The 13,944-nt window shown below is 40.1% G+C and overlaps 1 protein-coding gene across 1 annotated transcript in view; it reads right to left on the bottom strand.

Annotated features, from left to right (window-relative positions):
* Positions 1-13,655, bottom strand: part of efna3a (ephrin-A3a) — an 85,476-nt gene extending 71,821 nt beyond the window's left edge. The window contains exon 1 of the mRNA XM_014013174.1: positions 13,108-13,655. Within this exon, the coding sequence (XP_013868628.1) occupies positions 13,108-13,217 (110 nt within the window). The 5' untranslated portion in view covers positions 13,218-13,655. The remainder of the gene's footprint in view (positions 1-13,107) is intronic.
* Between the last annotated feature and the right edge of the window lie 289 nt (positions 13,656-13,944).

Raw genomic sequence — 13,944 nt, forward strand, 5'->3', positions numbered from 1 at the left:
CAGTTTAACTCTGCTCCAGAGAGGAATATATAAACACTGGCTCAGTGTTGAAATTGACTCTTTTAGTGTTAAATTAACACTGCTGTTTTTACTGTGTAGCGTAGATAGGTGGCTGGGTAGATAGATCTGATACAGTACAAGAAAGCAGTAGAGAAAAGGATGAGGTTRTAAATATATTCTTCTTTTTGACACACCATTAATATTCTCAATACACACTCTTCCTCTCCTGAATACCCCCTTCCCCCTCTTTGCCWATCCCCACTTCCACTCACTCTCTGCCTTCACATCTCAGCAAAGCTTTATACTGTATCACCCTCCCACATCTCTCTTTCTTTTGAGCCTTTCCTTCCACCAYCTTCTCTTTCCCCCTCCTTCCTTTTTGGTTATATTTTGTCACAACTTTTTTTATTTTACGTTCCCCGCTCCTCATGGGAAGTGGCACAGAARCCCTTTAAGTGTTGGTAAAGCAAATCTATTTATCACAACCATCTAGCTCTGACTGTATGAACCTCATGTCATATCCAAACATGGTCTGAAGAGCCAAAAAGGAAATCACAGATTCTCATGTGTTCTTAGAAAGCAAGGTGCATCTGCAAAGGAGCAAAAAGGATTTTCCGAATGGTGATGCAACACATGTGATTCACACTTTCAATTGCAATGAGGATGAGTGATGAATTAAATGGAAGTAAATGGGCGGTGGGGCCAAGTCTCCGCCCACGCTCGGCAATGCGGTTGAGCGAAMCAGTCTTCTGGGACTCCCCATTGACTCCACACAAGGTGAGAATGAAGCAGGAACAGAAGGCTGAGTGAAAACACTTCAAACAACACGGCAGGAAGACGGAGAAGGCTGCTGCTGCTCTGCGAGGCGAATCCAACCAACAGAAACAAATAGCAGGCACGAGTTTGACCGAAAAGAGACGGAAAGTTTGGACTTTGGATCATTACTCCGCTTTTACAGACAATCAATCCTATAAGAATATCTGCACACACCATAAACAACACCACAGTAGATGCCACCTTAAAGCAGCCAGACAAACACAGAGTGAAAGCACAGCAGGACATTGATATTCTATACACCCACACACAGCATGGTGAGGAGCTGGGCTCGTCTCTTTGCTTTTCCTAGTTTTACACACTTGTCTAGACACAAGCTTGTGCTGCATTAAACAGGTCATTACTATCAGAAAGCAATGCAATTTTCTGACATATACTGCACGCAATTAATACAGGGTTTAAAGAGCCTGCTCACACGGGATGAACAAATAACAAGCAACCAAATAAATAACAACAAAGCAGATTTCTATTTACTGTAGCCAAGGGAGAGTTTTGCAGTTTGATCAGGGGGAATGTTTATACATTTTCTCATTCATTTATTCATTAATTGAACAGAATGTTAAAAATGTAATCACTTTGAAAACCACAACACATGCACACAGACTTTTACCAACACTAGCAAGGAAGAGGAAAAGGGAGAAAAGTAAATGATCCTCCACCCGCACCTCCATTGATGGAGAATGTTGTTACGTGTCAKGTATCATCCATATAAATCAATGACCGATAACGCCAGGAAAGAAGTGGGGGGATGATGGCATGTGAGCAGCAAGACATGATTATGCATGTGTCGTAGCTCATGTATTAACCATAACCGAATTTACACATCAAGGCGGCAAGTGGATTCCCAAATAGATTTTTGATGCCGACCAACACGAGACTTGATTAAATGATGAGGCGGAAGATCTGGAGTCGTGGATGAAAAAGGACAAAGCATGGTATCACTGAGCTAAGTTTTCATCTGCTGAGTGTGTGCTTGTGGAGTGTGTTATGTAAAGATTTGAATGTGAGCATGACTTTGCAAAATGTTTCTGCAACTCTTGTCCAGCAAATTGCCTTCATTAAAATTCCAATAAAATATACAGGAGGTAAAAAAAAAGGTTGGAATCAGATTGTTCACATTAAAAGAATCAGAATACGATCTCAATGAGCATTTAAGATAAGAATAAATGTATACATTTTTGGGACAAACCTCAGTGATAAAGGTTTTCGAACCCTGGGCCTTTTTCATACATTAATATTAAAGATAAATTGTTCAAACTCATACATTGCATGTTAGAAAAGTTTCTCATTGAAAATCCATGGGTTTCCCCCCACAGACCAAAAACATGCATACTAGATTAATTGGTAACTTTAAACTGTCCCTAAGTGAAAGTGCAAATGGGTGTCTCCATGTGTTCCTGTGATGGACATGTCCAGGGTGTACCCGCCTAACAATGACTTCCACAGTCCCCCGTGACATGGGGAAAAAAGGCAGCTATGAAAATGGATGAATGAATAAGACAATTCAACATAAAAATTTGGATTCCAAAGCAAATTTTTATAATTATTAAAAGCAAAAAAACTCAATGATCTTTGCCACTCTGAATGTGACACAGATTGAAAAAAAAAACAGATTGGGTCAAAACATTAGAATCTTTCTAATTGATCAATTTGGCTGATTTGTCCAGAGTTGTGATATAAACTCTTGCTTTTTTGTTGATTTAATAGAATAAGGTCCACTGAGGTCTACATAAGCACTAACAATCAGCTGATATGCAAGAAAAGAACTACAAACAATGTCAGCTTGTCACTGACTGGTGTAGTTGAAGCATCATGACAGGAACATGTTATCCTGGGCAGTGCTGACTTTTATGACTCTATAAGTCTGGGTTAGTTTGGTAAAAAGAAAGAACACGTTGAAATGTGCTGCTGTGAAATTTGCTCCCTACTCAACTCCCCAAACCTCCATTAAACAGACATTTTGACACAGCTGGGCATGTGGGCAAACTTAAACTGATGTTAGTTTCTGTCTTTAATGATTGGCTGGGCCAAAGGAAAAAAAAAAATAGAAACAGTGCTCTGCGAAAATCGAACAGAATTAAGTCAATACCAAACTGAAGCTGGAAACAGACTGTAATGAGTTGACAGTCTGATCTCGTYTCAGCCAAAATGAGCTATACTTCCTCGTTCTCATCCAAATGATTCTTGTCTCTTTGTTATAATCGWAAGATAAATTAGAGAAATTAGTTGGACGTGTGTAATAAAGTGCCAAATATAAGCTTTTGATATAATGTGGAAAAGCAGGTGTATTACTTTATTACGAATTTCATAAGAAGCAGCGACACTATAGAGGAGCACTCATGGGCCAAATTGACTATCTTTCTCAAATCCTGGCTTAAAGTTTGTATTCTGGCAAGTGTGCGCTGTCAGGGGTTCATTTAGTACTTCTAAAATATTTAATATGCACCTCACAGGGTAGCACTTTTAAATATCACTCATTATTCCTCACAAAAAGATGTTTCATATTTGCCAGTTGGCAGATTTTTGCACATTTTCCCTCCATTTAAACGTTCAAGCTTTAAAGACGTTAATAACTAAAATGTTTCCTTTAAGATGCACTAATTTAAAGGTTTTAAAACAAAAGGATGCCTATTAAACTCAGTAAACGTGGTTTCTGCTCTTGCTGTTACACAGAGGTCAAATTACTTTTACTAGAGAGSGATTTCAATTTTCTTCAAATATTCCTAATGCAGACGTGATGGCTGCCAAAGGGTCTCAGGTCTTCGTATAATTACATCTTCAATAGGCAAAACTTCAATTGTAACAGAATATCTAATTATTAGGCTGCTTATTTCCAAAATTACTCGAACATGAAAGGAGAAGTGGAGCCGTATCATCCACTGAACTGCGAGGACAGTTTGCTCTTGTCGTGTTGTTAAGGGCATAAGAGGGAAGACCTGTCACGGCTCGACACCTGAAGGGAATGAACAGAGAACAAGATATGACAGAGCACAAACCTGGGTCCTCTCTCTGCGCCTTTTATGAAGGAACACTGATAACTCTGAGCGGTGCAAAATACAGCCTTAACTGCCACAGCTCAGAGGAGACATTAATAAAAAAAAAATAAAAAAAACATATAAATATTATTTTGACCAGTTCCTGTGCCTGCCGTTTGGTTTTTCTGTGCAACGTAGCGTAACGAGACTCATTTCCCACATAATCACACTCCAGCCAGTGACCGTGCCCCTATCAACACCTTTGATCTTTTTCCAACATGGCAGCCATTTTCATATGGCCGCAACGTAATTTCCCAGTGGGTGACAGGCGCTATGTTGCAGCCTCCCAGAATAATGTACTGTGGAGTCACCATTTAGAAGTAGGAAGGACCTTTCTGTAAAAAGCATTTGCATTCAAATCATTGAGTCTAAAATTGGTTCGACCTGTCTGGGATTGAGACTTTGTCCTGTGGGTTTCCACTGCCAACTAATCTCATTTCTTTTATTTTGGTATCAATCTAGAGTGTATGACTAATGGAGTTTGTTGGCAAAATCACATTTGTCTTTAAAGTGCCTGTGACATCCATTTTTTGTAATAAATATGAATGCATTTTTCGAAAGATAACATTGACAACATATTGCAAAAAAGATTTCACGCTGATGAGATGAACAGTTGTTGAGATATTCACGTGTGATGTAACAGGAAGTGATGTCAAAMGGGAATGTCTGCATGAGAACTGAGTGTTGCTATAACAGCTACCAACACAGGCTGTAGAGAGAAATCTGATGTTTCTTTATTTTGAGTCATTGTCAGAGAGATGAAGAAGAGTCGGACTTCAAATAATGTTCCAATAAACAAAGACCAGCAAGTTCCTTTTCTTAGAGATTTCCCATGATGTCACTTCCTGTTTCACTTTGACTGAACTCAGTTCAAAAGAAAATATGTCAGTGACTAAACAGGCATAAAGCTTGTGTGTTATGCCAAGTTTCTTAATTTTTTTTTACTTTTTTGTATTTAGAGGATATGTGTCACAGACCCTTTACCTGAGTTAGCTCTTGGATGAGAAGAGTTTATGAGAGCATAACATGGAATCACCAAAACAAAGCACTATATTGAGACAGAGTGAACCTTTTGGATTTCTATTTTAATTTCACATATTTTTAAAAAAATCTGACCAGACAGTTTGGATTTGGTCATCTCACATCATACCAAAACAAGACCAGACTTTTTCATAAATCTTAAAAAAAAACAAGCCATGTTTGTAAAACTTTTTAAATAAAATACAACTAAAACAAGATTTCTGTACTATTGTTGCAATGGAAAAAGTCATGCGTTTAATCCAAAGAGGTTTTTCTTTCAACTTTGCCCCTTTGTTTTGTTTTTATAAACTTAGGTTTTCTCGGAGGCAGCCTCTGCAGCTTTACCCAGAACTTGTTTAGTGCAGACACACGAATGGTCTCCAAGGAGCCTGAACCCCGGAGCAGAGACTGACAAGCCCATAATAATCAATTCTCGAGCATGCTGTTCCAAGGCAACACTTGATCTGAGCTTCCTGACCCGAGTTCCAAATGCTTCATGGCAATTTACTGACACCACAGAATCAAATTAAAAATGCATTCTGAAATTGATTAACCTACATGCATGGATTGATTGTTGCTCAGAAAGCAACCCTTTTTTTTTTGTCTGCATGTGTTCAGCCAGAGTCCGTTTACCTTCCACTACCATTGATTGAAACACCCGCTCTTAGATCCATATAAACCATTAAATATCCATTCAGTGTTTCTCCATCTATTTATGTCACTTATAGCTGATTGCATGAGCTAAACCATTTACCAAACTAATAAAATACTTTGTGGTTTAAATTAAAGACCTTTAATTTATGTCTTTAATGCCACAGTTTTAATTATAATCATCTTGTGCTGATAAAGGATGGAGTTATAGCTGTTTAAGACAAACCTCATAAATGTTGGTGTGGGAGCMCTCATGCAGTATTGTGAGATTTTGTGAGCTCAATGCTTGGGGTGCATCATGGGGATGACTATCAGCTACCACCACACCAAATCTTAGCTCAGTATCTGTAAATTTGGCTGAGTTATAGCCATATTTGTGAGGTAATGGTACATTCACCATTTATTAACAATAGAGACCACATGTCAAACTCAAGGCCCGTGGACCACATGTGGCCATCCATGGCATTATATGTGGCCCAAGAGTGCTTCAAAGATGTTTTAGGATCTTTAAAATAAGCATATGGCCATAAACTACATCTGCTAATGTATATCCATTACTTTATCCACGGAATGATGGCATCCCACAATATGTCAATTTGCACAGAACTCAAAAGTAGCTGGTAGCTATTAGCTGGTAATTGGCAGAATTTGCCATGTAAAATCTCTATTTCACTGCACCTTTGCTGTGGCCCAGTTGTACTGGTCATAAATTTAAACCGGAAAGCCTCTCAGTGGGCCTTCCCTGTCAGAACATGGGAGATGTCAGAATCCAGGACYGCAGCTACTTACCACAACTCAACAACGGTGAGTAAAACTCTCTTACTTTTACTTTGAATAATATTTCTGTATTATTTTATTTCACAGTTAGTCAGCCGTACTTGTACTTTTCAGTGTTTATAAGAGGATGTGTTAAAACACTGTTTCTATGCACAAAATACCACATAGGGCTCAGTTATTTTCTGTCAGCGGTTCTCATCTACAGCAGTGAGCAAAGCACTAGTTTTGTGTTTAGTCTAATTTAAAAATGAAGTGTCAAAGTTTATTACAACTGGCCCTTTGAGGGCAATCATAATGCTCATGTGGCCCTCAGTGAAAATGAGTTTGACACCCCTGATTTAGACACTTTATGACAAATAGAGACAGGTTTGATCAGGATTTACATAAACAAACATACACCATTATGTTTTTGTGTAGTACAATGAATGGCAATTTGATACATTTTTATATAAAACTGCAGAGGCAGAGAATTGGAGCTGCAGGCGGATGAAAGTGCACGTAATCAGATGGCTAAACCTGCTTGTCTTGTTAGTGCTGTGTGTTGTACGAGGCAGAGGGGCAGGTGAACGACCAGAGCTTTTGTCTCTGAGCCCCGCTCCACATGATTGACCCATCCAGTGCTCACATTAGCATGGATCAACTCCTGCAGAAAACAGCCTCTCCACACTCAGAAAAAACACACTGTACTTCACCCTTCCTGACTTTTATTCAACTCAATAAATCCTTTTTTTCTGTATCCCTTTTCCTTTTACACCATGCCTTCCTTCCATTTCACCATAATCTCTGTATTACACCACCTCTCCCTTTCAGTCACAACATGATGCTTTTGTCCGTCTCTAGTCCCTGAACTCTCATTATAAATCAGCTACAATATCACCCAGCTCTTTTCTTGTTATTTCTTATTAATGATTTTCTTCAAGTTTTCTCCYTAGGGCATCAGGTTCTCCTCCGCCCAAGGGGAAACAACCTCCAACTCTCTCTTGMTCGAAACTCTGAGACAGACCATCTTGGCAGTTAATGAGCCTGTTTAGAGAGACAGCGCCTCCACTAAACATTGATCACAAAGCCTGAATTCCTCGCACTCTCGGGGAAGCCATTTGTCAAGGTGATAATTTATTTTGTAGCTCTAGATATGGTGTGTTGGGAATTGGGTTATTTTCATCAGGTGGACCAGGGGGCTTGACAGACACCATTTCTGGTCCAAATCGGGGTTATAGTGTTCAGGATGAAACTCACAAAGCTGTAAATCACTCAGGACCAGCCATGAATGGCAAGAAGATCTCTTCCTTTGTGCTGAGCAGGCAAGGGAATYGCAATTTGGCAAAGAGATGTGTGGCACATTTCCTTTGTGCTCTGGTGTTCCTGCTAAGTATTAGTAGGGACTCTGTGTGACTTAGAGAAGGAGTAGTAGATTAAATGAAGCCCGCTCTCCTGGTTCCATCAGGCGGACACCGGGCGCCCAATTACAGAGATGTGCTCTGTGTAACCTGCGAGGCCAAGCACCTGATGGGAGGAAGTGGCGGGTGCATAGGACGCTGATTGTGAGTAGGCGAGGCTACCGCAGTGCATCGCCACTCCCGCGCGCTCTCAAGATGTTCCGCATCCCCCCGCCATCCCCTTCCCCCATCTAATTGGCAGATTGCCTCAGTTGCGAGATGATTTAATGGCCTGTGTGTGTGTTTTTTCCTGCCTTAGTCAGCCATTAGCAGGGACATCTGTAACGAGTTGGCCGGGCGCACTGCTGAGAGCAGAAGCTGAGACCAACACTTTCTGATTGGGGGGAAGAGAGTTGTGTGGTTGTGACAGACTTGGGCAACTATCAAAGCACTCAGATGTGTTTCTTTGGTTTTACACTGATGGAGTTTTCTGGTTTTGAGTTGTCAAAGTAGGACTGTATGAAGAAATGAATGGAAAGAAAAGAGTTAAACCTTTAATGTGACATTAAGCAGAATCATGCAATGTTGTACATCTTGAATGGTATTTTGAATCTAAACAAGGGGCGGAGCCAGAGGAGTGGCCAGAGTGGCAAGTGCTACCCCTGGCACCTGATTGGCCACGACCAAATAATTAACAAGTAGGTGGGGATCTTGAATTTTGTATTTGCGTTTAGATTTTGTTAAAGGTTGTTCTCTGATACTACTGTACTATATACATTTTCAGCTGTGTATATTCCAAAATGGCTGAATTACAACCCTTTGTAAAATTAGCATTAGCAGTAATGTTTAGCTGATTTGGGATTAGCATCAGCAATCAGAATGTGATCGTTCTTAAATACTCCATAACAAATTTCAGCTCAGTAAGTCTTAAAATGGCTGAATTGTTGCTTTTTAAATTTAACTGTGGTGGCAATCTTGATTTCTTGATTAGCATTCAGAATTTGGAAAATGTTGTTTTCAGCTAATTCTACACTAATCTTCAGTTRTGTATGTGTAAACACAGCTAAATAAMAAGTTGTGACTAGCATTCAGTATGCTGTTTGGATCATTCTTTACTATYATCACAGAATTTCAGCTCAATATCTCTTAAAAKAGATGAATTAAACATTTGGAATTAGCGGCCATCTTGACTTTTCAAATGCAGAGTGCTTTTCTTTATTTAGTTGTGCCCCCTATAAAAGCACCTTGCCCCATTAAAGTGGTTCATGAGATATTTTTGCTAATGTTTCAAATAAATGAACGCAAAAACACAAGGCTACAATATTATCACTCCATATTTGGCGTCTAAAGGTGTTTATTCTTAAAAAGCTATAAAAGGAACCCCAAACAGCGTGGTATTATAAGTCATCATAGTTGTGAGAGTTGACTTTGGACTTTTGTTACACCAGACYAAGACATCTTCAGCAAAAGGATCATAAAATGCCATTTTCATGGCTTTCAAACAGCTCTGAGTCCAAGTGATCCCATTTCCTGCATCTGTACCGTAACCATCTGCTGAATGCTTTGCTCAAGGGTAAAACATTACGGCCTCAACCAGAGTTTTGGCCCTAAAGGCTCCTGATTTCTGGCTCCGTGTCACTGCCTTCATTTCTTACAGCTCTCTCCTGAGCTGTCTCTATAACGAGATCTGGATGAGGGAGCGAGCTGCTTTTTTCAACAACGCAGTGGTGGAAAAATAGTTTCAAGCTTAAGGGCTTTTGAAGCCCAATGGCCATCGGTATTCTTGCCATAGCCTCTGTGGATTTCTCTGCTACCTGCAAACTGGGTCAGTTTTTGCATTATTTTAGCGATTTGTATCCCGCTGCAAAGAGAGGCGAGGTTTTTGCACATGCAGGCATGAAGATGCACACCTGCACTTTGCCRCCCTCTGTTTCCCTCTCTTCCTCACACGCACCATTGAGTTCATTAAGATGAGCACATATTTGTCACTTTAACACACAAATGTCAATTGAGAGCCACTAAATGAGCTAACGCTGCAATAACTTGGCAACCATTGCAATGTTGTAAAAATAATAACACAATAAAATTACAGTGAGGACTAATTATAATTAAACAACAATCAAAACTGAGCATTTGCACCACTAAATGTAACTTTGTCCTGGTTTGATTGTATTCATGTCATTAAATTAAAAATAAAGAAATAGTGTAGACATTTAAAAGTAGAGTTCGGTGGGAATGTCATGAACAATAAACAGTTTACTTATTAAAGATAGCTGACAATTAGAGAAATAGAGTTTGCATTCTATTTATGTCAGACATTGGAACTCAAATCTGACACCAAACCCAAACTTTGGCTACGTTCACACTGCAGACAAATGTGACCAAAATCCATTTTTCCCCTCATGTGACCCATATCTCTTTTTATGACAGTGTGAATGCGACAAATCCGATTTTTTTCAAATCCGGCCCAGACCTTTTCAGTATATAGTACTGAATCAGATACATATCTGATGTCTTTCAAAGTGACTGCAGTCTGGACGCACATGTCACATTATATTCGACTTTTTCATCAGTGAGGTGGAGTGAAGGATAGATAACTAACCTCGAGTCATGCTGTTTAAATCTGTAGCTCTAAGTGTCTTCAGCTACACAACAGATGTCCAGTTGCCTCTTTTCATTTTCCGTGTCCTGGATGACTGAGAATCCGCAGAAACAAATGATAATAACGTCCAACTTTGGTCGCGAACCACATCAATCCTAAAGTTTGATACTTTACTTCCAGCACTTTGTTACAAAAATAAAATGCTGCACCGAAGCATGCAGTCAGAGGCAGCTTCAGATATAAACACTGAACTAAACAAGCATGTTAGCTTATTATTTAGCCGGCTCTGAATGAACTTCAGAATTGATGTGCCACAAGCAGCATGTTCAGCTAACTCTGTAAACAAACAGCTGAATGTGATGTCACGTGTTTTCTGCAGGGTTCCATCAGTACCTTGGAGAGTTCACTGGAGTCTGATGGAGCTCGCATTTAAAATGTAATTTGAAGGTTCATGCCAACAAATCAGATTTTTTTTTAAAAATCAGAATTAAGCATTAAGACCTGCAGTGTGAAAGTAACCTAAATCTGCTCCAGTTTCATGAAAACCTGTAGGATTTGACGCAAACTGTATATATTATGTTTCCCATGAGAGCAAATGATTGATGACGTGCAAACTTTCCTAATTGAATATAATATTTATTATTGCAGCTATCATCACTTTTACTGCACAAAGCAGCCAAACTAGATTTTGAAATTCTTGTTGAGTTGGAATTCCAACTTTAGGGGGCATTCCAGTTACGCACTGTAAAAAATGAAATGTTGGATTTACTTAACCATGTTATGTGACCTGGTTCCACTTAACTGAGTTGAGTAAATTCAAAGCAATATACCAGTTTTTAACCAAAGAACATGAGCATGTTGCTTTGAATTTACTCAACTCAGTTAAGTGGAACCAGGTCACATAACATGGTTAAGTAAATCCAACATTCCATTTTTAGAGTGTGGTTTTTGTAACTTCAAAACTTTAAGATTTTTTAAAACTTATTCACAAATATTTGCCCCATAAAAAAACATCAAGTTCCATTCAGTCCATTCAGAATATTCTCTTTGAAATCTCCTTGAGGTGACTTTTTGGATTTTGTTTGTTTGTTTGTTTGTTTGTTTGTTTGTTTGTTTGTTTGTTTGTTTGTTTGTTTGTTTGTTTGTTTGTTTGTTTGTTTGCTTATGCTACTTTAAATTTTTAGCTCCTGTTTTACTTTTTTTAGCTTTAGCGTTGCAACTTTAGGGAATCTTTTTAGTTTAGAACGTAAATCTGTCAATCTGTGTTTGATTACTCTGGCGTTCTCAAGGACCCCGAAATGTGACACAAAAATCAGAATTTTGGAAATGAAAGTGAAAGTAGTCAAACTGAATTTATAATACAACAAAGTCTAAAAAAAATCTAAAAAAAACAATACAACAAAGTACAGTTTCAAAGCAAATTCAGATTCAAAGCAAAATTCATTTTCGAACCATTAAACTCAGTTTCAGTTTAGTGAAATTCATATTCAAACAATGCGTTCAGTTTCAAAATATGCACATACTGACTCAGTCTGAGCAATTCAAATTCAGTTTCTGCTGGCACAAGTTTATTCCCATAAACTTGGGTTTTGTTTTGCTCGGACTAGCCGATAACTCATTATTCTGTTCTTAACTGAACTTTGATTCTCCAAACCGAAGTAATTCAAGAGTTTCCTTCAACAGGTAAGATATTAACTCTTCAAATCATAACCACACTTCTAAAGATCTGAACTACCCCTTTAACTGCAGTTACAATTCTAAAGCAGTTTTGAGCTGGGCTTTGTCATTACGCTTTGACATAAATAAGGACCGGAGAGCGCTGCAGCAACAGCTTGACTGTTTCGATTAAGTTTTATGGTCGTTTCTGTCACCGAACGCCTCCAGGAAACCTTCCAATTTTGAGTCATCTTTCCAACTTTAACACTGTTTCCAATTCTAATCATCGAGCGTGTACTCTGTCAGCTGGGAGCCCTGCAGACAAATGAGGGGCCAGGAGAAGATGTAGGGTGTGTGTGTGTGTGGGGGGGGGGGGGGGGGGTAGGAAGTGGGACGACAATAATGAGATGCTGGAGAGGGGGGTGGCGTATTTGAGAAGAACAGAAATGCTGGTGAGACTGTGCAGAAAAATATAAGAAGGGAAAGAAAATGGCCAAGTAGGAGATGGAGAGAGGAGATAGGAGAATACCTTCATCTGAGGTGAATACAAATGATCGGAACATGAGCAGAGATAGGAGTGTGTGTGTGTGTGTGTGTGTGTGTGTGTGTGAGTGTGAGTGTGTGTGTGAGAGAGAGAGAGAGAAAGAGAGAGGGGAGATAAAAGAATGTGAAAAAGATGGATTCACTGATGGGCTAATGAGAAGACAAAGGCACCGGGATCCACATCGATCTGTGCCCTACAGCAGATGGACAGATGTGTAAACCTGAAGCAGCCTGACTGTTGCTGCTGGAGTCCATAGGATTGTTGGAAGCATTAAACTGAGCCCACATGTTCAATCTGATGGAAGTTTGAGCTGTCTGCTGCAAAAACATCAAAAAACATTTTAAAAAACTGAGCCAGATGCACTAAATGTGCTGAAATATTTATGCTGAAACCTCTGCAGTCAGAGAGAGCACCTCTGGAGAAGCTTTTACTACAAAAAAAAACTAAATCACGTGGTTCGGGTGCTTTGTGTGTGTGTGTGTGTGTGTGTGTGTGTGTGTGTGTGTGTGNTGTGTGTGTGTGTGTGTGTGTGTGTGTGTGTGTGTGTGTGTATTTTTGTATCAGAGGTGAGCATCAGCATCATTACAGAGAGGAGCAGAAGGCTTTACTCACAGCGGGTTCGAGCTGTTCCAATAAACCGCATGCCGGTTGCTGGCTCTGGAAAGGTGCGAGTTTAAAAGCGCCAGCGTGATCAGGCTGAGAAAAAACGGTACGGGAGCCATAATCCCTCCTGTACCCGTCCAGCCGCCGGGTCCCCTCTCTTCCTGTGTTGCGTCCCCTTCTGCTCCGAGTGTCTTTCACAACATCCCAAAGCGCGTCTTTAACTTCCCAGGGGTCAGGATCCTCACTTGGAGGCTGCACGCTGCGACGGGAGCCATTTACGCATCTTGACTTCAGCCAAATGGACCTGCGCGCGTCTTTGCCGCACTTTACAGTCACTCCTTTTGTTTCCCAGTTCTGCTCTCATTTAGAGTAAAAATAAATAAATAAAAGTATACAAAAAAACACAAAAAGAAAGGGGCTGCCAAACTGACAGGCGACAGCTCAGAGGTGGAGGGTTATTGTTTTTTAGGCTGCAGCCTGGATCTCTGCTGGGAGCTTCCTCTCATCAGCAGCAGCCGCAGCAGCAGCAGCCACGCGCGGCCAACCCAACGCTGCAAACCCGCCCTCTGATGGCAGAGATGCTCCCACACATCCATCCGCCGAGCGGTCCCGCCCCCTCATTAGTGATCACCCGCCAACCACAAGACGAAAGGCGGGCGATATTGCCTCTTTCTCTGCGCGCCGCTCACTTTGCGTGTTGGCAAAATATCTCAAAAACCACTGCGCAGATTTTAACGAAACTCACAGGAAATAATCACTGGATGCACATCTACAACTTGCTAACTCTTGAGGTCAACTCAATTGAAGATGACCGCCATAGCCAATTGATTTTGATTTGTCTGTTAG

This window comes from Austrofundulus limnaeus, unplaced genomic scaffold, assembly GCF_001266775.1.
Source record: "Austrofundulus limnaeus strain Quisiro unplaced genomic scaffold, Austrofundulus_limnaeus-1.0 Scaffold98, whole genome shotgun sequence".
Lineage (NCBI taxonomy): Eukaryota > Metazoa > Chordata > Actinopteri > Cyprinodontiformes > Rivulidae > Austrofundulus > Austrofundulus limnaeus.